We start from the raw sequence: 23,084 nt of genomic DNA, 5'->3' as shown, positions 1-23,084 counted from the left end.
TGATGTCTGGAGTGTTTGCCTCACTAACTAAACCTCTGAAAGGGAAATTGTCCAAAGGTGACCCTCTACACATTGTAGGGAAAGTAGGCTATCAAATAACACACTGCATTATAAGCACTTTACGCTCATGGTTTATTAGGTGACACTTGCAGATGTGTAGGCCTGGATGTCAAAATCTAGAGGTTAACTTTAGTGACCTGTGGCCAAGATTTGTGTCGCCTTGCTGGAGCTGCAGGGTTTCTACTTCGAAATCTTGATCATTCCCAACAGGTGAAAGAGTAAGCTAGGTTAATTGAGTCTTTCTGACCAAGAGACAAACGTAAACCATACAGTACCAAAGTCATTCCTATGAGAACATGATGAACGTGAGGATGCGAAGACCTGAGTTGAAGTAGTTGGGTGCCAAACTAGTGGCTTCCCTGTCGGCAAGCATTGGTGACTTAATGTTAATGCGAACGAAATGTGTAATATATTTACAATGTTCGGAGAAGCTGCTCCTGGCCAATTCCCGACCGTCCCACTAACATAAATGTTGTTGAAAAGTAAGTAAATTTAATAATGAAACCATAACTCTATATTCGCCATTCTGTTAGGTGTGTGAGGGTAGGCTGTTTCTATTTAGACGGCCTTTATCAGTACGACTCTGTTATATGCGCATAACAATAACATTCAGTGACTTTACCCTGATATTTTTCGTCAGTTGTTAGTACGTTCTATGACTCATTTATTCGCATGTTATTATTAGCCAAGTATATCGACTAGTGTAGAAAGTGCCCACAGGAAATTACGAATGTTATTCTCAGTGACTGATGGAGAGAACAGGCGAGGCTTCTGGTTAGTAATTCGATGGCCGCGCACTGTATTATTTTGATTTTGAGCAAAACGTTACTTTGGAGTGAAATTTGACCTTAACCAGTGCTTCGGAACAGCACCGGAATTCTAGCGACACCTTTGTAGGAGGATATCATGGCCTCTCGATCGGAATCAGACTCGCAATTTAGTAAAGGACTTTCTGTTTTTCCCGTTCAGTTAAGGCCTACACTAGCGGCGGTTTGGTAGTTCGGTGAAGCGGGCACCCGACTTGAAAGGAGCGGGGTTGTTTGTGTGAGTTTGAAATCTGAAATGCAGGCGGTGTTTTGAGATAAAAAGAGATGCAGAAGCAGTGCAAATATCATACAGTGTGTAAATGTTTGTCAAACATAGCTATTTTCCTCACAGGGCTTGTTAGATAATATTAGCTGGCTAACGTTAGCTTCAAAATTATTGTTAGCTAGCTGTTGTTAACATTTGGCTAACTTAGCAAGGGGTAGCTAACGTAACAAACAAGCAAGCTGCAATTTGATGGTAATGTAGATGGCTGCAAAGTGATTCGCCAAGTAACTAGTTACATATGTCTTTGACTTCCTAGCACGTAGTCGTAGTTCAATAAACAATCGGTTGCCATGCTAACGTTTACTTTCAGCGTATCTGTCACATAAGTTGGCTAAATCGCTTGCTATTTACCTGAGCTGTAAATGCAGATAGCGAACAAAACATACTTAGGCTACCATTTAGCTAGCCCACGTTAGCCTTTTAAAATAGTAACGTTAAATTGGTTTGAAATGCAGTTAAGATACTGTTAACATGTAGTTATGTGCAAGATGTGTTTTAACTGTTAGCTGTAATATTAAAGGTTAACGAGGTTGGTTACTACTTGGCTGTTTAGTAAATGATGCTAGGTCGTGACGTTTCTGAGAATAACTTGTCAAGCATCACTAATGTGAGGTGATTTTCTTTGCTAGGGCAGAGCAGTAACGGATATTTGATTCATTAGCTAATGTTGCCATCCAGCAAAGTTACCACGACAACTGTGTAGCTAGCATTCTACGTTGGACCTAGTAAGTCAGCTGTTAGCTAGATTTTTAACTTTACCACTTGCTGTTCCGCCCCCCTGTTCACTTAATGATGATGACAACAACTCTAACAAGCCAGTCAGTAACTAATCAACCTGACTGTCACTGATAGCTAGCTATTACGGATAGCATAACATTGTTGAGGTACAACTCGCAAGTGATGACACCAGTAACAAGCAGGTCACCTGCTGCAAGTGCTGTTCACTGGACAGCCCAAGTCAAATGCAAAGAGCAAGAGCAATATAATGCTTTAGTGTGCTGACGTTCTTTGAGCAATAGGCTAACTTTCATCGTAATAAGATAACTTGTAATTAAGCTTAATCGGAAGTGAAAAGAAATTAACTTCAATTTTCTCACTAAGTTGTTTTGTGGGTCCTGAAATTAAGTAAAACATTCTCTTTTTTTGTGTCAGCACCGAACTTTATCCAGTGTATTCAATGTCAAGTCGTCACTATATATATCTTGGAATATAACATGAGTAAAGTACAACGACACCCTTGTTTTTGATAACTTAATATTCTTGAAACTTTACTGGTGTCTGTTCTCAGCTTATTGTGAATTCTGCCCATTTGTCAGAAATAGCATGGATCCAGATAGTGAGGCAGACTCACAACGTGCTCTTAGTCTGCAATGGAAGAGCTACAAGCTTCTTCAGGACCCGACCATAAGGAGGGTTGCCCAGAAAATCTACAGATACGATGGAATTCAGTTCAGCGTTCCAGTAAGTGGTCTGAGTCTGTTTGATTGTGTATTTTTTTTGCATATATTTACTTTACTATTGCATGTCTTAGAAATTGAATTGATTGCAAGTTGATAAACTTAATTTTACTGCCCTCTCCAGGATTCAGGTTTCCCACCTGTTGGGGAGTTACGTGACCCCCGACCACGCCGGATCTGGTCCAGACATACTGATATGGTACTACCATTGCCCAAATTTAAGGTCTGTATTTGCTGTTCCCACACCTGTCTATGCATTATGTACGATACTGAGCTGTCTTCTTTTAAACATGACTCCTTCCAGTCACATCTTTGTAACATTTTGATATACAACTATCTCTGATGTGGTGTCTTGTCATTTTCCACTTGATCCTTGAACATGAAGGAGTTGTCAATTCATGGGTGTCCCACTTTTGTTCAGTATCATTTGTTTCATTTGCAGTCTTTGCCATAATCAGTCCTCCTTTCTGTCTTGCCTGCCTGTTTTTTTGTGTTTTGCATTTCACTGAAACATCATCAGTCTCTTCTTTGCACCACAGCTGGATGAGTACTATGTGGGGCCCATCCCACTTAAGGAGGTGACTTTTGCTCGTCTCAATGACAACATCAAGGAGCCCTTTTTGGCGGAGATGTGTGCCAAGTTTGGTGAGGTGGAGGAGATGGAGATCCTGTTCCATCCGAAGACCAGGAAGCACCTAGGCCTGGCACGGGTGCTGTTCACCAGCACTAGGGGGGCAAAGGACACAGTCAAGCACCTGCACAACACCTCGGTCATGGGCAACATTGTCCATGTTCAGCTTGACATTAAAGGTGCAGTTTATTTTCATTTTGATATTCTGTTGTAGGTTGGCAATTTAAACATTGGTTCATTTTTAATGTCTGCAATCTATACCATATTTGGTTGTCATTCCGAATGAAGATTGTTCCTTCAGGTTAAAGTGTCTTTTGCCTCAGCTCAGAATTGACTTTTAGCTTGTCATTCATTTTCTTTCTTGTGCGTGCAGGCCAGCAGAGGATGAAGTACTATGAGCTGATAGTAAATGGCTCATACACCCCACAGACAGTACCCACCGGAGGGAAAGCCTTGACAGAAAGATTTCAGCCACCTGCCCCTGCCCCGGCCCCTGCCCAGCCAGACACGGTGAGTTCAGGATCAGGTCTGAAGTTGAGGGCATGAGGCTCAGTGCTGCTTGTGCATGTTGTATTGCATAGGGTACACAGTCCTCCCTGAAGGCATAAGCTGCAAAGCCATTGTTATGTTGGAAAACATTTGTTTACATTTACAAAAACTATGTGAGAGGTTTGCATTCCCTTGTGCTTTTAAAACTATGAAGAATTTAGTTAAATGCGTAAAAAACATGTGAAACATAGAACTGAAATTCATAGAATGCATAAGAAAATGTGTTCTTTGTTCCTCCGCTCAATGATTCCTCGGAATGATTCCATCAGAAACATTCTGATCACGAGAACAAAACTACACTTTGAACCTTTAGGATGCAAACCCAATCTAAAAGCTGGTTCTGATCTACATAATGCCTCCGCAAGGTTTACGTTGGTAGATCAAGTATGCAGTAAAGGGTCTGTGACTAGTGGAATTTTTAGCAGCTATACACTTAAAGGGGACCTGAGGTATTTTCTAACCTGGCCTCTGGGTCCAAATGTTTAGTAAAATTTAGTCAAAATAATTGTATAAATAGTGTTATAAATATAAACAGGCGTTTCCCTTTAATTTGGTTTAGTGTGTGAAAAATCCTGGTGGGGAAAGGGTCATAATTGGTGTTCATTTCCCCCTTTCTGACTTGTGTCTCTCCTCTTCAGTCCTCAGATATTAGACGGCGGCTTTCAGCCGATCAGTTGACGATGCCCTCTGGCCCACCCGTGCCCCCCGTACCCCCCGTCAACCCTGGTAGCACCACGCCGGGTTCTGCGGAGACAGGCTTTGGGGATCAGCGTTTGGACAATACCCCCTCTTCCTTGGGTGGGCCGTATACGCCAGGCTCCACATCCTCCCAGGGGGGGACTCCCTTCACCCCTCGCTCTGGTACCCCTTTCTCCCAGGATTCTGGCTTTGGTGTTGGAAGGTATTCTTACATTTTCCAAGTTAAACTCTGTTTGGTGGTTTTAAACTGTTAAATATATTTATTTATGGCTTCATAGAGTTTTGAGGCTACAATGTCATGCAACATCTGTGGGTGAAATCTGTCCTCATTTAGTTTTTTTCTCTCCAATTGTCTTTTTTCCCTGTCACAGGCATGGTGGTTACAGTGGGGCTCCTATGGGAAGCGGCTTCCCACCACAGGACATGCTCCCTTCGTCCTCTTGTTCCTCCTCAGCTGTCTCCTCCTCTTCGTCACTGGGAGGCTACAAGGGGTCTCGTTACCAGGACGACCCCCACATGCCCCCTCAGGAGCCACCAATGTTTCACAGAGGTCGTCCTGGCTTCCCACCGTCCGGTCCTTTCCGCCCTAACGAGCCACCCTGCTACCCGCCTTACGCTAACCCTGGAGGCCATCACATGCCACTTCACCCACCCATGCCCCCACCTTCACAAGTCCCCCAGTACGAGCAGCCACCCACGTTGGACCGGGACCGGGACCGAGACAGGGACAGAGACAGAGACAGGGGGCCGGGGAGGGACAGGGACCGAGACAGGGAACGAGACAGAGACTCGGGTGGACGATATGGAGGTATCAGCTCCCGCCGTGGCTCCTATCAGCACCCGCAGGAGGCCAACACTTCCTCCACCTCCTCTGCTTCCTCTTCCGCCTCAGCCTCAGCCAAATCCGCATATCATTCCCACCACTCGCACCACGGGCATCATGGGGAGCGGCGGGGCAGCGAGGACCGGGAACGGGAACGGGGCTACAGGCGGGACAGCGTGGGCTCGCGTTCGGGGGACCATGGCCATCAGAGGCATCGGAACCACCACCACTCCCACAACCACCACGGGGCCAGCCGGAGGCGAGACAGCCGGGACCGGGAGCGCGACTGGGAGCGCGACGGGCCCGACTACGCCAGCAGCTCCGACCCGCGCTACGGCAACTCCTCCTCTGGGCACCACCGCTCCTCCAGCAGCCTGTCGCCTCCCTACTCCTCCACCTCCGCGTCTAAAGACCATCTCCCACCACCCAACCATGAACCCCCTAGTTCTTCTCGCCTGGACCCTCCCCCCTCTCGTCTCGGGGACCGGGGCCTGGGAAGCTCCTCTGACGGCGACTTCCGGGGTATACCGCACCACACTCCCCTAGCCCCTCCGACGGTGCCTCCTCCCCCACCTCTGCCTCCTGCGGCGGTGATCGCGGCTGCCGTGGCGGAGACACTGGGTGCGCTGGACTTTGGTCAGGACAGCCCGGCACGGGAGGAGCAATGGACCAAACCTAAACGCCGTCCCAGCACGCCGCCCGTCCCTCCCCGCTCCCCGCCACCCTCCTCCCCGCTCCATCCCGCCGTGCCCTCTTCCTCCAGCTCACCCTCCTCTACCTCTCTGCCCCACCACCTACCGCCCATCTCCTCCTCAGCCTCCCTCTCGCCCTCCCTGCCCCAGCGAGACTCCTCCTCCCCAGAACCGGACTCCACCAATGAGAGCCTGCCGTTCATGCACCACAGCAGTAGCCTGGACTCGCGTATTGAGATGCTCCTGAAGGAGCAGAAGGCCAAGTTCTCCTTTTTGGCTTCCGATGAAGAGGAAGAAGAGGGGGAGGACAGGGTGAAGGGATCAGGAGGCGCAGGAGGTCAGCAAGATGCAACAGCGCCCGGAGCAGGGGGAAGCACGGCGGAGAGTAGGAGCAGGAAATCCCGGGAGGAAGGTGGAGAGAGGGAGCGTCAGAGGAGGAGAGGAGAGACAGCGGAGCCACGGAGGAAGGGAGAGAAGGAAAGAGACGGGCGCAGGCACCGCGGTCGCAAGCAGGGAGCTAATGAAGGAGAGGAGGGGAGGAAGAGCCCCACGGTGATCGCTGTGGCAACCCCTTCTTCATTGACCGCTCCAAGCGCTTCCATGGAGTCAGCGCAGGTCCAGAGTGGCCTCCCCAATTCCTACGGGCAGGAAGAGCCTGCTGACAGCCAGAAGAAAGGGGCACGCACGCCACCCACTTACAATGGACAAGCCCAGGTATGCCACCTTCAGCGGTGTATGGAGTGGGATGCTCAAGTTGTTTGTGTAGAGGGCATGGTATTCAGTGTCAGGGTCATAATATGGCTGCAAAAATTGCTCCTCAGCTTTTTTTATTTTGACACCGCAATGTAATGTAATGTTAGAGGGATGGCTAAAATAAGCAATGGCCTCCACGTCAACTCTTCTTCATTTGTCTTTCCCTTTTTTCTGTCCATCTTACTCCTCTGCAGGCCTCCCCTAACTCTTCTGGGGAGGACATGGAGATCTCCGACGAGGAGGAGGAGAACCCCATCGCCACGGCCCTGTCTTCCTCCTCATCCCCGACGGCCTCCTCGCAGTCTGCCCTGCCTCCTCAGACGTCGGACCCCTCCTCCACTCCCCCTCCCATCTCTGACTCCGCCCAGCACTTCAACTCGACCATGCCGCCGCCGCCCATCCACTCCTACACCACGCACCTGCCCCCCCCTCCGGGCTTCTCCCTGCAGCCGCCCCCGGGCATCCCCCCGCCCCTGTCGCACATGGAGCTGCACTCGGAGTACCCGCCGCCTCACCACATGCCCTACGACTACGCCTCCTCCATGGAGCTGGTGAGCCAGTACAGCGGCGGCGCCCCCATGTCCTTCCAGATGCAGACGCAGATGCTGAGCCGCCTGCACCAGCTGCGCAACACCCCCTCCAACGGCACCGCCGCCCCTCCCCCCGGCGAGGCCCCCCCACCGGGAGCCTCCTACCACCTGCACACAATGCCCCCGCCCCCGCAACACCACCCCTACATGGACCAAGAGGGCGCCGCAGGCACCCACTACGACCAAGACCTTCGCTACATGCCCCCGCACATGCCCTACGCTTACCCAGACCCCCACACGGGCCAGCTGCCGCCTCCCCACCATCACACCCTGCCACCCCCACACTCGGCCTGGCCCCCGCACGTCCTTCCCCAGCACTACCCCTCGCACTATCCACCCCCGCCTTTTGGGACTCTGAGCGGGGCGGAGGGGGAGCAGTACGGGGCGGAGACAGACCCTCAGGTGTCCATGCTGGGCCAGACCCCGCACGAGGCCACGGTGCAGCTGGTCATGGCCGCGCTCATCCAGGAGATGAAAAACATCATGCAGAGGGACCTCAAGCGCAAGATGGTGGAGAACATCGCTTTTGGCACCTTCGACGAGTGGTGGGAGCGCAAGGAGAGGAAGGCCAAGGTGAGAGCAGCTGCTGACCAGAAGCATAGGCTGTTGAACCTACTACTAGTTATGTGTGGATTATGAAATTTAACACAAATGTGAATGTCATGCTTCAATGTTCAATGTCACGTTTTTATGTGGTCATACTCTTAGTGCACAATTCATTTTTCCATAGGTGGTTGTTAAGCATGTTTTCAACTCTGTATTTTGGAATGCACTTGACCAATATAGCTGGCTATATATATATATATATAGAGAGAGAGAGAGAGAGAGAGAGAGAGAGAGAGAGAGAGAGAGAGAGAGAGAGAGAGAGAGAGAGAGAGAGAGAGAGAGAGAGAGAGAGAGAGAGAGAGAGGGGACTGGTAAATAGTGGCTGGTAAGGGCAGAAAAAAGCCAGTGTGATGACAATGTGCTCATCCCCTGCCTCACAACGGGGGTGTGTCTGCCGTAGTGGTGGTACCATCTGCAGATGATGCTGCTCTGGTTTAACCTCCATCTGTGACCGTGTCTGTGTCTGCACACTCTCAGCCCTTCCAGACTCCTATGCGAGGCGTGACTGTGCGGGAGGAGGAGAAGAAAGAGGAGAAGGAGAAGGAGAAGGTCAGCAGCAGGCCACGGGAGCCCCTTATGTCCCTGGTGGACTGGGCCAAGAGTGGCGGCATGGAGGGCTTCTCCCTGCGGGGGGCGCTACGACTACCTTCTTTCAAGGTACGGATCAATTACAACCATGCTTTAACACTCTGACAAACACTCATGACAACCATGCTTTAACACTCTGAAAAACACTCATGACAACCCTGCTTTAACACTCTGACAAACACTCATGACAACCCTGCTTTAACACTCTGAAAAACACTCATGAAGTGGTGGGATTGTTCCCTGACATTATGATTTTTTGTGGCCTAACCGATTGCTTTGTAAAGAGGCTGTAATAATTTTTTCCCATTAATTTGCACAGAAAGTGACACTACGTGTGTACGCACGTATGTTTGATTGTTTTTTCAGGTAAAAAGGAAAGAACCGCAGGAACTTGGTGATGGCGGAGAGATGAAGATAAAAAGACCCTCCACACCTCCCGATGAGGAAGATGAAGGTAGGCTCTTAGGTTCAAAACATTGGAATCATGGGTTGTCCTATTACATCTTAATAAAAGATGCAGTGTTTGCTCCTGTTCTGAGCCCCCCTAATCACACATTCCCTTCCTCTGGTCTCCTCCTCCAGACTCTTACCAGGGCAAAGTTGCCGACGGTGCCGGTGGCCGAGCTGATGGAGATAGTCGTGGCTCAGAGCGGGGCGGCAGCAGAAGGGAGAAGAAGAGGACGAAGAGCAGGAAGGGCTTTGACCTGGACAGCGAAGGAGAGGAGACGTCCGAGGGCTCCTCCTCTGACAAGGTCTGCACGTATTTCACTGTGTCTAAGTGCACAGCGGTAGGATGGGGGAATATGATGAGGTGGTTATCAGTTCCTTAAGTGGTGGAAGCAGTAGAATTCCCATTACTTTAGGCAAGTACTCCAACAGTATAAACATTATCTTTTTTTTTCATGCAATTCCCACTTTAAAATCCCACAGTTAATTACAGGGCTACAGGAAAGTTCTTTCATAAGTGTCTTATTTTCATGACTTAAGATTAAGGTTTGGAAAGATTTTGGCAAATCTCATTCAAAACTTGTAAACTTTGAAAATCATCTGTTGTCTTTATGATAATGGTTCACTGAATAATCCAAGGAATCCATGCAAAACATTTCTGTATGAACAAGATACCACTAACAGTCTTCAATCTGCAGCACATCTATTTTCGTAGCTGTATTCCTGAAGCTAGATGGCAGCATTTCATTTCGTGTGATTTTTTTTTTTTCTATTCTCTGATTGTAACATCGGCCAGGGAAATTTAGATTTCTGGAAGCTTGGGCTTATTGCCTACATGTTTTTAATATCAGTTTACTGTTCAATCTGGTAATGTTAGAGGTTGATAACTTCAAGTCAAGATAAGTTTGTTTTTAATGAGCAGAACAATGCTGGCAGAGTTATAGGCAACGAACTGTCTACTGCCAGTTCTAATAGATTTTGTAACCCCTGTTCTGATGTTTCACTGTTTTGCAGGAGGATGAGGAAGACAGCGATAAAGAAGATGAGTCAGAAGGTTAGACCCAATCCCAGTGATATGTTCCATTTCCAAAGCACTTTGAATCATTCATCTTGGCCCCTTCATATTTTCCTTTGGCCCTATTTCATTATTTTTCTGATATTGTGTTGCATTTGTTTTGTGCTACTATTTTGCGTTCACCTCACAATATGTTATGAATTCTCTGGGAATATTTATGTGAGGGGATTATTGGAATTTCTCGCCAAATTCCTTGTGTCAGTGGCTAACACGTGCGTCTCCTCTCTGTCACCTGTCTTTCTCCTAGATGAAGCAGTCAGTGCAGACAGCGACGACGAAAGCCTCTCTTCCTCCTCGGAAAGTTCCTCTTCCTCATCCCTATCCTCGTCATCCTCATCAGAAGATGAGGAGGAAGAAGAGGGGGAGAGGCTGAGTCTGGACACCATGGATGAGTCTACCATGGACAGCATGGCACTGGACTCGGAGAAGGAGAATGAGAGGTACTGCTGGTATATAGGTGCTCACTGAACATGTTCTGTGTCTCAGTAAGGAAAAGGAACTTGAGCTGGAAAACTATGTGTCATGGTGTGTATTGTTCCCGAACATTATTACGGATTAACATCATACTTGTTTTCATTTCTTAGTGACCGAGCACTTGTCAACCAATCAGCTGCAGCTGCTGGCTCAGAGATTAAATCAGGTTAGTCATGTGAAGTCCGTCAGGAGGTTGTGTTCATCATGTGACTAGATTTAATATGATAAAGAATCATACAGGCATGTTCTAACTGTTATCTCTCTCTCTCTTTCTCTCTTTCTCTCTCATTAAGAAGGGACCGCAGAAGGCACTCCTTTACCAAAAGACCAGCGTCCTCCATCTCCTCCAATGCCTCCTCCTCGACCGTCTTCCCCAGTTCTTCTCCTTCCCCCACTCAAGAAGCGCCGAAAGACTGTCTCTTTCTCCACGGAAGAAGCCGGGTTCAGATCCCCACTTTCCCCGTCCCCCTCTGCTGCTGCCTCCCAGTCAGCTCCACTCTTCCCAGTCAAAGCACAACTCCCCGAGTCCTCTCCCACTACCACCGCCGCCACACTCCCTGCATCCTCTACGAACAAAACCCCCATGCTCCTACCCTTCGCCTCGCGCCCAGGCGAGGGTAATGCTCTGTCCCCCTCCCCCGGCCCTGCTGCGGTGCTCACCGTGCCACCTCCGGTGCGTGCGCTGCGGCCTGAAGAGCTCAAAAAAGGCCCAGCCATACCCTCCCAGCCCCCCGCCAAGCAGCGTCGCGGTGGGGCCAAAGACACCCCCAGACCCGCCCCAGTGTGTCGCACCGTGCAGAACCTTCCGCTGGACCACGCTTCCATGGTGCGGCTGGCCTACGAGGACCCTGCGCCTCCCAGCCCTGCCCACAAGGGTCGTGCCCGTGGCCGACCCCGCACCTCCAGCTTCTCTGCCCCCTCGCCCGCTCACCCGACGCTTCCAGAGGAAGAGGAGGACGAGGAAGACCGGGAGCAGAGGCTGAGACTCAGGGAGCAGCTGGGGGCCTCCAGCCTGCTGCAGCTGGCCTCGGCCTCTGCCTCCACGCCCGACCTCTCCGTGTTGGCCGACGTGGCCTTCACCCTGGAGCCCGGCGACGCTGGCGCGGCCGACTCTGAGGAGACCGAGACGTCCGACGAGGCAGAGGAGCACAAGCTAGAGGAGGACGACGACTTCCTCTTCTCCCCCCGGCGGACCCTTGCCCCGTCAGCAATGCACCCCGAGGGCCTACTGGTTCTCACCGAGCACAACTACTTCAGATCCCCAGCTCCCCTCCCCTCACCTGCCCCTGCATCTCAGAGAAAGGGCTCCTCCGCCAAGCAGGAGCCAGCCATGCTCCTGCCCTCCGACCTCAACCACCATGCCATCTCGGGCGTGCTGGAGGCCCCAGAGGAGGTCATCGGGGATGCCACCATGACCGACCTCTACGGTCCCCTGGGGCTGCTATGCGAGGCCGGAGATGTGACTGAGACGCAGGCAAAGGCGACGAGACTCGCCCCGCCGGGACCAGGGGCCAAACGCAGAGGCTTCAGCGCAGCACGGGAGGCGGAGCTGGAAGCGGTCTTACCAGGAAAGACCAAGAAGAGGAGGAGAAAAGACTCTGAGGACCTGGAACTGGTGCTACCCAAGAAGCAGAAGGAAAAGGAAACCAAAAAGCAGAAAAAGAGGAAGCTGGAGGTATGTCATCTGGTGTGTTGCATGTTTGTCCTTTTCACAGTGCTTGCGGGCCCCTTGTGGATTGCAAGCAGCATTAGCAGCGGGAAACTGTGAGGTGGCACAACCCTCTGATGAGTATTTATTCTTACTTAACATGGGTTTCAAAGCAAGACGTAAAAGGATGCCTCGTCCTGCACGTCAGGTTATGAAACCAAAACGAGGAACCATTACCCAATTCCTTCTCCAAAATAAAGAACCCCCAGATTTGCGATAACTGAATCCAGTGGCTTTTGAGGCTGTGTTAGTTTTGCTTTTGTTTATCGTTTCCGATAGTAATTAATCTCTTGCCACAGTGGGCAAACACGTCAGAACACACATCAGTGGTTCACCAGTGTCACTAAGTCAAAACTGTTATTGTTTTGGCAGAATCGGGCCCAAAAGTCATTAAATCATTTTTTATTGTTTTTTAAAATACATTCTCCTTGTTCTCCCTGTTCATTCAAATATGCAAAGAATGGTTATCTGTCATTTACTGGAAAAGGTCCATTGCTGTTCATGTCAACAGGAGGAAATGAGGTTTGGGAATTTTTCAGAGAACCATAAACAATAAGAGCAATAAACGCAGTAGTTTCTGTATATGTTTGGTGGGAAAAAAGCCAAACTAAAGAAAATAACCTTTAAAAGCGATTTTCCTAGCATTGTTTGCAGTGCTCTTCTAGACCATGTGGACCCTGTGCGTTTGTTCTTGTAGCTAGGCCAGTGAAATGGATGGGCTACATGTGGGGGGTCATATGTGTGCTTCTTAATAAATGTTTTAACAAAACAGAATTGCAGGAGAGCATTCAGAAGTGGCTTGTGAGCAATATAATATAATAATTAACCGCATCGCTTATTTTTCCATTCCTTCCGTCTCTTCCCTCTCTCCCTCAGGATGTGGAGCCAGAAGAGGATGTGGACGTGGAACAGCTGGAGTCGGGCGAGCTCTCGGACTCCGACCTGTCCAACTCAGACAACGAGCTATGCGGCCGCTTCGCCGACGGCCAGCCCGAGGAGCTGCGCAAGAGCGAGCGGCTCTTCTTGCAGGACGCGGGCCTGACCCCGTCGTCCCAGCGACGACCCAAGCAACCGCAGCAGCAGCACCATCTACATGCACCGCACGACCCTTTGCTGCCGCTGCTGCCACTGGAGCTGCGCACCTTCGACCAGCGCAGCGAGTTCGAGCAGATGACCATCCTGTACGACATTTGGAACTCGGGACTGGACGGCGAGGACATGCGGCTGCTGAGGAGCACGTACGAGAAGCTGATCCTGAACGACCAGAGTTCTGACTGGCTCAACGACACCCACTGGGTCCCCCACACTGATATCCTTGCTCACTCAGAAACACAGGAAGTAAAGGGCTCTATGGGAGTGGGTGAGAAACAAGGTTACACAGCTGTCACGCTTCCTCATGACACGAAATGCGGTCGGCCAAATGCAGTGTGTTTATAGATGAATATTCAGAGCAGCACGTTTGTGAGTTTGTGAACAGAAGAGCAGCTATGTAGTTGTGAGGAACTAGTTTGAACTAGTATCTCTGAGCAACAGGAAAGCGAGGCAGTTTGTCAAATGATTAGTTATGAGCTTTCTGATCTGACAGTGATATTGGGCCATAGCAGATTTTGCTTTGAGAATTGGTTCAAGGAAAAAATAAGAGTGAAGGAAATTGCATAAATCTTAAAACAGAAAAGCAAGGACATGGCTGCAGATGAAGCGTGCATGACTCAAGGGGGGGGGGGGGGGTAAATGTGTAGCACAGGGGTCTGATAACTGTAAGGGAGGGTAGCATGCTTGTATTTTAGCTTGTTTTTTTAAATGTGTTTATATCTACGTCTTTCCTTGTGTACTCACACATACACAGACACACACACTCAAAGATATTAACTTGTGAGGAAAGGAGAGGGGAAACCATGTAGAAGACAGCAAAGAGCATGTACAAATGAGAAAAAGCCCTCGAGAAATAAACGCCTTAAGATGCGCCTTGGCCACTGCTCCGGGTGTTCTCTGGGCGTTCCGCACTAAAACAACTTTTCTAGGAAATGTTCAGAACGTAATGCCGTTACATTTTACCCACAAATATGCTAGTCATGATTCTTGTGAAATGTCACCACACCCTAAACAGATGCTTTGCTTTTGGCATCTTTTGCCCTCTGCATTTGCAGTCAGTGTTTACTTTTCATGATAAAACTTGACCCCACTGAGTCATTTTGACGCCTTAACGTTTGGCCGTGCACTTACCAACCTCCCGAGCCCACGGCGCAAGAAGAAGAGTGTGGACGGGCAGCTGAGGGAGCACCTGACCGGCTGTGCCCGCAGCGAGGGCTACTACGCTATCAGCCGCAAAGAGAAGGACGTCTACCTGGACCTGGACCTGCCCGAGTCCGCTCTGGAGGACTATGATGTCACGGTAAGCCTGAATCTGCTTTCTCTCTCTATGGCTCCACCGTCTCCCTCTTTCTTTTCTTTTATTAGTAGCTTCTATTTTGATTGATTGATTGATTGATTGATTGATTGATTGGTGGGTGGGTGGGTGGGTGGGTGGTGGTTGCCAACTACAGCCTGGCAGCCCCTTATGTTGAGTGCTGCACTTTTGCTTCGCTGTTAAACTGTATTTCTTTGTACCTGTACTTTACTCAACAACAATACATTTGAATCTAAACTGATTTAATAAAAGAAAGAATGATGCAGCCTTTCCCATGGCTTTGTTTACCCATCGGCTATTTTTATGGTTTCAGGGTTCGAACCGGCTGCTCTCCGAGAGGCGCTCAGAGCAGCGACGTCTCCTGAGTGCCATCGGCACACCAGCAGTCATGGATTCTGATCTCCTTAAGCTCAATCAGCTCAAAGTAGGTGATACTCTGAAACTCACACTGATGCACACCCATACATATACTACATACGTACTCCTTAGTCATACATATCCACATCAACCCACCATCTCAAACAAGGACTCCAAACAGTTACGCACAGACTGAGCCACCAAGCTCCTATTGTGAGCTCCTATTGTGTGGCTTGCCCAATATAATTCACTAGAAGACAAGTCTAATTCCAGACACATGAGTCACTTGCTCCATTTTCTCCTTAAGGTGGAAACACACTGATACAGCAGAGACTCAAGAGGCAGCCACTGCAGGCTATATAACCATTATTTGAGCACTACAACCATCATTCCAATACTTGGAATGGAATGGGTAGGAATTGGATACAAACCCAGGTTAGGGTAAGGGAAGGGGTTGGGATTGGGAGAGCCCCCCAAGATTATGAAGCTGGATTAGGGTAAGAGAATGAAATGGGATATGAACACGGTTAGGGTAAGGAAATTAAATTGGATATGTATGAACCCTGGTCACCTTAGGCACCCAAATCTTGCGCAAGACTTCACTTCTTCACTTAATACAGTTTCCTATCCTCTACTTTGTCCCATTGGCCAGTACTATTTGCCTGGTTACGTGCCTGGTGTCCTTTACTGCCTCTTGTGCTCTTTGCTCTTTTGCTGCCTGGGTCAAGCGAGTTTAAAACCAGACAGAGTATATTTCAATGAGCCAACAATCAGACACAACTTGTAGCTTCAGTCTTTGCCCTACCACGGTCTGAGGTCCCACGGAGTTGGGAAGACCTCATAAGTGGCTCCAACAATTAATTTAACCACAATTTTCTCCAACTGATCTTCTCAGCATTATGCCACTTGCCCTGCTCTTCCACTCTGTACCTGCCCAATAACATCCCGATGCGGTAATGCGCCTTGTGCATGTTGAACTGCTTCTCGTGGATTCCACTAGCAGTGTTCTTGACTGCTAGATGCTTAGACGGAGATAAAGTATCTCCCGGCTGGTCTTGGCACTTTTGAACTCCTCCACCAAGCTTGTCATTAGTAAATGCAAATTTCGTTTTCCATACAATGCTACAGTACTTAGACAACGCAGCACCCCAAGCCATTTCCTAGCTGCCTTATTCATAATTCTCTCAGATTTCTCCACCTCTGAAATAGCAACTTTATAAACAGCCAAAAGGCCACCTTACGTATGTCAAAACCCCAAATTGCAAGCATCACAATTTCAATTTACCAGGCAAGGAAGTCTTACCAATGGTATTGACCGCCTTAATAATTCATTATCTAAGCTCTTCAACCTTTCCTTGGTCATTTAAAGTGGAATTGTACCTCTTCCCTTAAGTCTTCACCGGTTTCTCTTCCATAGAAGGAATCGCCTCACTATCAATATAAAAACTCTTCCACCAGTTTTCCCTTACTGATAGAAACACTTCTACATTTACAAGGTTTCACTCATTCTAGTGGTCTAACGGCTGACAGGTACACGAAGCAGTTGTTGTAAGCGTCATCATGTCGCCCATATAAGCTTGGATGAGAGAAAACTGGGTGTCTTCCTGCAGCTTCTCATCACCAACAACCCATTTAGATGCCCTTAGAATTATCTCCATTGTTGTGGTGAATGCCAACGCTAAAATGGTGCATCTAGCACCGATCCATAGGCATTAGCGAGATCCAAAAATACCATACCGAGGTCTCTGCCTTCTATCGTTGCTGCCTGAAATTGATGCCAAATCATGCTACTACGTTCCATACATCTGGGAAATCCTGGGATTCCTGCTTTCCGCACAGAAATATCTATCAAGCTATCAACCTTCAAATAGGAAAGCAGCCTCCATGCCACCACACTAAAGAAGATCTTTCTTTCCTTCCTGATAAATTGAAATTGGCCTATGGTCATGGCATTCCTCTCCTTCGGAAAAAAAATACCACCTGCCCGATGCCACATCTTTGGAATTGATCCTTTTTTCCATACAGTCACCGTAAGCTTATAGCTTATCCATACATACTTTAAAGCAGTGTGTGCTCCTTTATAGACACGATAAGGTACCCCATTTGGGCCAGGAGACGATGCAGCCCTTGCACAAAACACAACCTCTTGCACCTCTCTCCACCGGGACGGGCCATTGTCCATTGGTTAACCCATCTCTCCAACTGGAGAAGTGTCTGCCAGTAGCATGAGTTTCACATGCCTCTGATTATCATTATGTATCCATTGAAGATACTCCTCCAGGTCCTTTATTTCAGCTCTCTAACATTCAGTTTTCTCTTGAGTGAACAGAGATGTCACAAACTGCAGTAGAAATGAGGAACTGCCTTTCTCTGATATATGTGTATTTATGGGAGCATCCCCTACAAAAATAGAAGAGCTGTTGAAAATACAGCTGATGACGCACATCACTTGACGTGCCAAAGTTCAGGCAGTCACGAGAGGTGAATTATTCAGGGAAACTTGCTTATCACAAGATGATGTGTAATTCGACTACACGTAAAAGATGAGCTTCTCTCCAGTGACTTTTGTCCTAGTAGCCAAAGTGAGCAGTAGATGGCTAGGCAAAACAAGTTGGCTATCATTTCTGACATCTAAATGGGTAATTAATTAGTCAGTCATGTCTGTCTGTTAGTGTGCCTTTTTATTGTTTATTGTTTTAAAGATCTAGGTCTAGAGCTAAATACACTGCTATGATTTGTGAATTCAAGAAATTGAGGGGAAATAAGAGAATTGTATGTTTTTGACCATCAGCCTTTCTTAATTACAAGGACTAACTGAGCTGTTGATTAGATCCTGGTGTAAACAGACAAACTTGAGTGTGTGATTTGCTCCTATATAAATCTTTCAAAAAACGTAGGTGGTTTAGGACTTGCATTGGAATTCTGTTCAAGGGGAGTGACGCTGTTCATACAAGCATAGGAGGAGTATGGTTTTCTGAGCAAGTATTCCTTATGTAAATAATGTATCCAAGTATAAACACATGCACTTCCCCCGACAAATACTCTTGACATCATACTTCCTATTTTTCGATCAGATAGCTTTCATACCAAAAACAAACTGCACTGGAGTTCAGGTGAACCGTACCCCACACATTTTCTGGAGGACTCGGAGACGTTCCCTTGGTATGCAATGCGAAGTTTTGAAAACCACTTTCATATCAACTAAAGAAACAGTTCCACTGCAGTCCGCACCCAAAGCTCTAGCTCAGAAAGCAACCTAATTACATCCACACATCACCCACATCGAGGGCCCTTACATCCACACATCAACCACATTGAGGGCCCTTGGAGTACGTGGCCAGGAGGATCAGTCATGAAATCTTGCGTCATTGCAGCAAGAGGTCGGTCACAATCAGCAAGCTTCTAAAGAAACTCTAAAGAAGCACAGCGTCAACTTTGGGTTCAGCGTGGGTGGCCACTGTTGTGACACTATTTTACTGGCGCCATGGTCTTTCAGCTCCCCCCTTCAAGTTTGAGTAATCTATCAAAACTGGCACTCGGCTTTCAGCTCTGCAGAAAATGCTAATTGAATTTAAGGGTGAGGGCTGTATGCTCTGTTTTACCTTAAATTCATTCCTGCTGAGATCTACTGTGCCCTGTGAGGCATGTAGTGGATGTCAGCCAAATGTCACAAAGATAAGACCTCTGCGATGAATGGATATGCAAGAATGGATATCAGATTTAAAACCTCCGCCAATCCTAAAGTCATACAGCTATCTAGTTATCCTTGGAACTGTAATAAAACATGTTTTTTTTACCTGTTTTTAAAAGAGTGTCTGTGTTTCATTGTGTGTGTCTTTCAGTTCCGGAAGAAGAAGTTACGTTTTGGACGCAGCCGTATCCACGAATGGGGTCTGTTTGCCATGGAGCCCATTGCAGCGGACGAGATGGTCATAGAATATGTTGGCCAGAACATCAGACAGGTAACATTCATCGGAAACAAAAACTTGATTCGTACTCGAAGAAGTATCATATCAAGGACCCAGTTAGTCAGGTCTTCCTTCTTGTGAAAGGAATGCCAACACCATGAGACATGTACCAATGAGTCAGACCTGAATGCTCCTAAAGGGAATAAAGAGCTATTTTAGGTCCTGGGCCTGTTATTGTTCAAAACTTTGTGGTCTTCAGTTTGAGCTCTGGCTGCCTAGCTAGCAAACACTGTTGTTTTGATGTGGAGGTGAAGCAATAGGCCGTGCTGTTTAAAGTTAGCATAGGAGTGTGTGTGTTGACCATGTAGCTTTCTTTGCAGATGGTGGCTGACAACCGCGAGAAGCGCTACGCTCAAGAGGGCATTGGCAGTAGCTATCTATTCAGAGTTGACCACGACACCATCATAGACGCCACCAAGGTTGGAAACTTGGCTCGCTTTATCAACCACTGCTGCACGGTGAGTGTCCCATGTGCAACACACACACACACACACACACACACACACACACACACACACACACACACAATATAACCAATCCCCCTCACACAAACTCATCATTACTGTCAGACACAGAGTTTTCAGTCCACAAATTTCCCAAACTTGTCCTTGTCTAGCTGCCCATCACAGCTTTATCTTACAGTTAGTCTTGAGTTACATGGTCAGTCTTGGAACACATGCTTCTTATGTGTCAAGGTAAGTCTAATGTGTCCTAATGTGACGTCATGGCTGGGAGGTCATGGTCATGCATGCAAGTCCAAGGACAGGAGATCTGCTGTCTGATCAGATTGTCTCGGGGTCAGAGTTCCCTCATTGGTGGAAAGGCATACAGCCGTCCAGGAGTGTTTTATGGCCTGTTCTTTATTGCTCTTCGTTATACGGCTCTTCAGAATGCTGCTGAATATTCCATTGATTTGAATGGGCCCCCCCAACGGAAATTCATTGTAACTTGACATCAGCAAGCAACACGCTATGCTATGCAACATCTGAAACTTTAAATTTGTACTTGCGTGAGGAAAAAAAGAATTCTCAGCGGAAGCCACATAACAGCAACAAAATCACTTAAAAAGAGATATTTTGGAGGAATGTCTTGTATGGTTTTGGCAAGTAACCGAATAATAAGTGGGATAATGTGTAGTCTGCTGCTCCTTATCGGAAAATAAATCCCTTCAAGACGATACAAGTTCGTCCCGCGGGATTTATTTTTCGATAATGACCAACGGACTTAACATCATCCCTTACGTGTGGTTCACTCACTCACTCACTCTTCTTTTCCGTTCCCTCTCTAACAGCCCAACTGTTACGCGAAGGTGATCACCATTGAGTCCCAGAAGAAGATCGTGATCTACTCCAAGCAGCCCATCGGCGTCAACGAGGAGATCACCTACGACTACAAGTTCCCTATCGAGGAGAACAAGATCCCCTGCCTGTGTGGTACGGAAAACTGCCGCGGAACTCTGAACTGAGAGGCCGCATGGCTAGACGGACCCCAGTGCTCTCACACACACACACACACACACACACACACACACACACCTATCCCCCCTGCCTGGTTAGCACTGCCTCGCAGCATTCAGATCCTACCCTACCCCATATTGACACCCCCTTCCCCCTCACCTTCCCACAAAAAAAAGAAGAAAGAAAGAAAAAAGAACACTGCTTCTCATATTCATTGACTACACGCTACCCAGCAGCTGATTGAACTCTGTGCCGACTGGCTTTCTCCAAATGTTTAGTGTAGTTGCCCTTCTCCAAGGCAAACCCACATGCCTACCAACCTCATGGACTCTTCTAGTGTGCTGCTTTCTCATTAGCAGCAGAACTTGTAAACACGCGCAGTCACCCACTCAACTCACAGGTGACGTGTGTCTGTGTGTGTGTGAGCAACACAACACACAGAAGGACTCTTTGAGAATGTCTCGGCACTGTGGTGTTCTCCCGAAGACTGGGCAGTGAACCAGGAGCCGTCTGTTCAACTCAAATTTCATCTGAATTCCAGGTTCTGGAATTTTCTCTTGCTGCAGTATTGGATGAGCGGTGTGTGTGCGTGTGTGCGTGTGTGTGTGCGTGTGTGCGTGCGTGTGTGTGTGTGTGTGTGCGCGTAAATGAAAGGTTTTCAGATCCCCAATGTTCTAATGCCCTTTTAGAGGTTTTTTTCTCTCTCTTTTTTTTTTTTAAATGTATGACAGAGTCTGGAGTTCATGACCAGGTGTTGTCTGAAAAGATAATGCCACATATTTCTCTCTCTAGTTCGCTCACACGTTCTGCAGCTCTGTTGCTATCTGCCTGGACAATGTTCATGATGTCAGCAGATATTTTATTTTTGTCTTTCCTTAAGTGCTTACACCTTCAAGTGCACAGCTGCCAGTAGCCAGAGTGATCCATGGCCAGTTGGAAGGCATATTGAGCTTCATCCGAAGTTAGCCGCTTTAAGGATGCATTCTCAAATAATGGAAGCACTTGGACGTGCTAGGTGTGTTCGTGTTCAGGACAAAGTTTGCGGCGTCGTTCTCAGTTGAGTTAAAGCTTCAGCATTATTAGTATTATAATGACTATACTCCTCAAGGCTTTTAAAGTTTGGCATGAACTGTGAGAAAAATACAGTGAAGGTGAACATGTGCCCCTCTTTGGCTGGTGCGCGTCATTGGCAGGTTGCCACTGTATGCAGATATTGATTTTGTTGGCTCTTTTATTGGTTTTATTTTTGCATACTTGTTTTTCATGGATAGAACTGCTTCTGTTTTCACTCCATGCAACTCACTGCTCAACTTGTGAAATGCCACTGTTGTTTTGTGCAGGAACCAACAAAGTGCAAAACAAACATCTGCTTTCCCTTTCAATGCTGATATACAGGACAGTGAGATGACAAGTGCAGTAGATTTAATTTTACTTTTTTCTTTTAAACATGTTTATTTTACCAGATTGGTAGCCCTGTCAACAGAGATAATCATTATATGGCCTTTTTAAAACATTGGTGACCAGTTACTAGAAGACAAAAAAAATCAAATAATCCCTTTTAATGGACCAAGCTGGACCCTCCTCTCCATTTTACCTTTTATCCCTGATTTTAAGTGTGTGTGTTTATGTGTGTGGGTGTGTTTCAGAGAATGTGTGCCAGAGAGAACCTGTTTTTCATTACAGGAGAGGTGAGGTTTTGTGGATAAGAATGACATTTTAAAGAAATTTCCCTAAAGTCAGGGGACTGGTTGTATAGAATTTTGTGCTCACCAAATCCGACCCAACTTGACCTGACTGGTCATTCAGGCAGGAGGTATGGACAGACGGTCTGTCCATACCTGATGGAATCTCTGGGCTCCGGCCATGTCACTAAGTGTGTCTGAAGTTGGTCGACTGTCATTGACTTTAAATGTTTAAATTTTATGTTTTAGTTTTTTATTATTCTGTCACATGGTCCCATTAGCACTCAGTTGCTTTGGCAAGAGGGAACCCTGTAAAATATTTGTAGGCACTGCAGCAGCCTTTCAGTACAAACTGACCCTCTGGAGTGAAAGGAAAAAAAGCATAAAGTCCACGAAAAGTGTGTAAATATTGTAGAAGTGTTTGTTTCTCGTAGAAACACACAGGTTCCAGTTTGTAAATATGTCCTTCCTTTTTTCCCTACTTTCCCTGAGAGAGAGCGAGAAAAAAAATCTGTATATACCTACTGTTCACGTACCTTATTTTTATTGGGGTTTTTGTTTTTCTGTTGTTTTTTTTTTTTTTCTCCTAATTTGATTTATTATTTTAATATTATTTGCAATATTTCTCTTGTATTAATGCGTTGGACCCTTTATTAATGGTGTATTAAAATATTTTTTAAAAAACTTGACTGCCTCCACATGAATCTTTTCATTTGTCATCACTATTTGAGGCCCTTTAACTTTTAGGACCTTTTTATTTTATTCTTCCTTTCTTTACCTTTTTATTTCTGGAGACAACCACGGGAGAATTTGGTCCCCCGTGGAGCAGAAGGGAATGGGTGGGGACGACTAGTGTGTTTGTGTATGAGTGACATCTGAATTTTTCAAACTCATCAAACGCCCCGTTGAATGGTGCTCTCAACCTTCTTTCCTGCTAATTTTGGTAGAATTCAATACCGCATTTTGAAA

General features: G+C 47.3%; 1 protein-coding gene across 4 annotated transcripts; it reads left to right on the top strand.

Annotated features, from left to right (window-relative positions):
- Positions 1-753: 753 nt before the first annotated feature.
- setd1a (SET domain containing 1A, histone lysine methyltransferase) lies at positions 754-22,698 on the top strand. Of its 4 annotated transcripts, none has more exons than XM_012825823.3 (21): positions 754-834; positions 2,469-2,613; positions 2,734-2,832; positions 3,149-3,419; positions 3,614-3,750; positions 4,428-4,690; positions 4,860-6,717; positions 6,951-7,919; positions 8,430-8,609; positions 8,907-8,994; positions 9,123-9,292; positions 10,002-10,041; positions 10,310-10,502; positions 10,647-10,702; positions 10,830-12,211; positions 13,121-13,553; positions 14,464-14,636; positions 14,965-15,075; positions 18,851-18,970; positions 19,297-19,434; positions 20,268-22,698. In XM_012825823.3, the coding sequence occupies exons 2-21, from the start codon at positions 2,476-2,478 to the stop codon at positions 20,439-20,441; spliced, it is 6,993 nt and encodes a 2,330-aa protein (XP_012681277.2). In that variant the 5' UTR covers positions 754-834; positions 2,469-2,475; the 3' UTR covers positions 20,442-22,698. The 4 variants fall into 4 exon arrangements, with proteins under 4 accessions (XP_012681277.2, XP_031428497.1, XP_031428513.1 ...); XM_031572637.2 differs by having other exon boundaries at positions 782-1,104; XM_031572653.2 differs by having other exon boundaries at positions 782-2,613; positions 10,833-12,211.
- The last annotated feature ends 386 nt before the right edge of the window (positions 22,699-23,084 follow it).

This window comes from Clupea harengus, chromosome 1 (genome assembly GCF_900700415.2).
Source record: "Clupea harengus chromosome 1, Ch_v2.0.2, whole genome shotgun sequence".
NCBI lineage: Eukaryota > Metazoa > Chordata > Actinopteri > Clupeiformes > Clupeidae > Clupea > Clupea harengus.
The sequence above is the reverse complement of the archived record's forward strand: the minus strand, read 5'-3'. Positions and strand labels throughout refer to the sequence as shown.

Excerpts from the sequence above, each read along its gene's own strand:
- setd1a (XM_012825823.3), top strand. The coding sequence starts at position 2,476 with ATGGATCCAGATAGTGAGGCAGACTCACAACGTGCTCTTAGTCTGCAA. Across the intron at positions 3,751-4,427 it reads CCCCTGCCCAGCCAGACACG|TCCTCAGATATTAGACGGCG; the intron begins GTGAGTTCAGGA and ends TCTCCTCTTCAG. Across the intron at positions 10,703-10,829 it reads TGGCTCAGAGATTAAATCAG|AAGGGACCGCAGAAGGCACT; the intron begins GTTAGTCATGTG and ends TCTCTCATTAAG.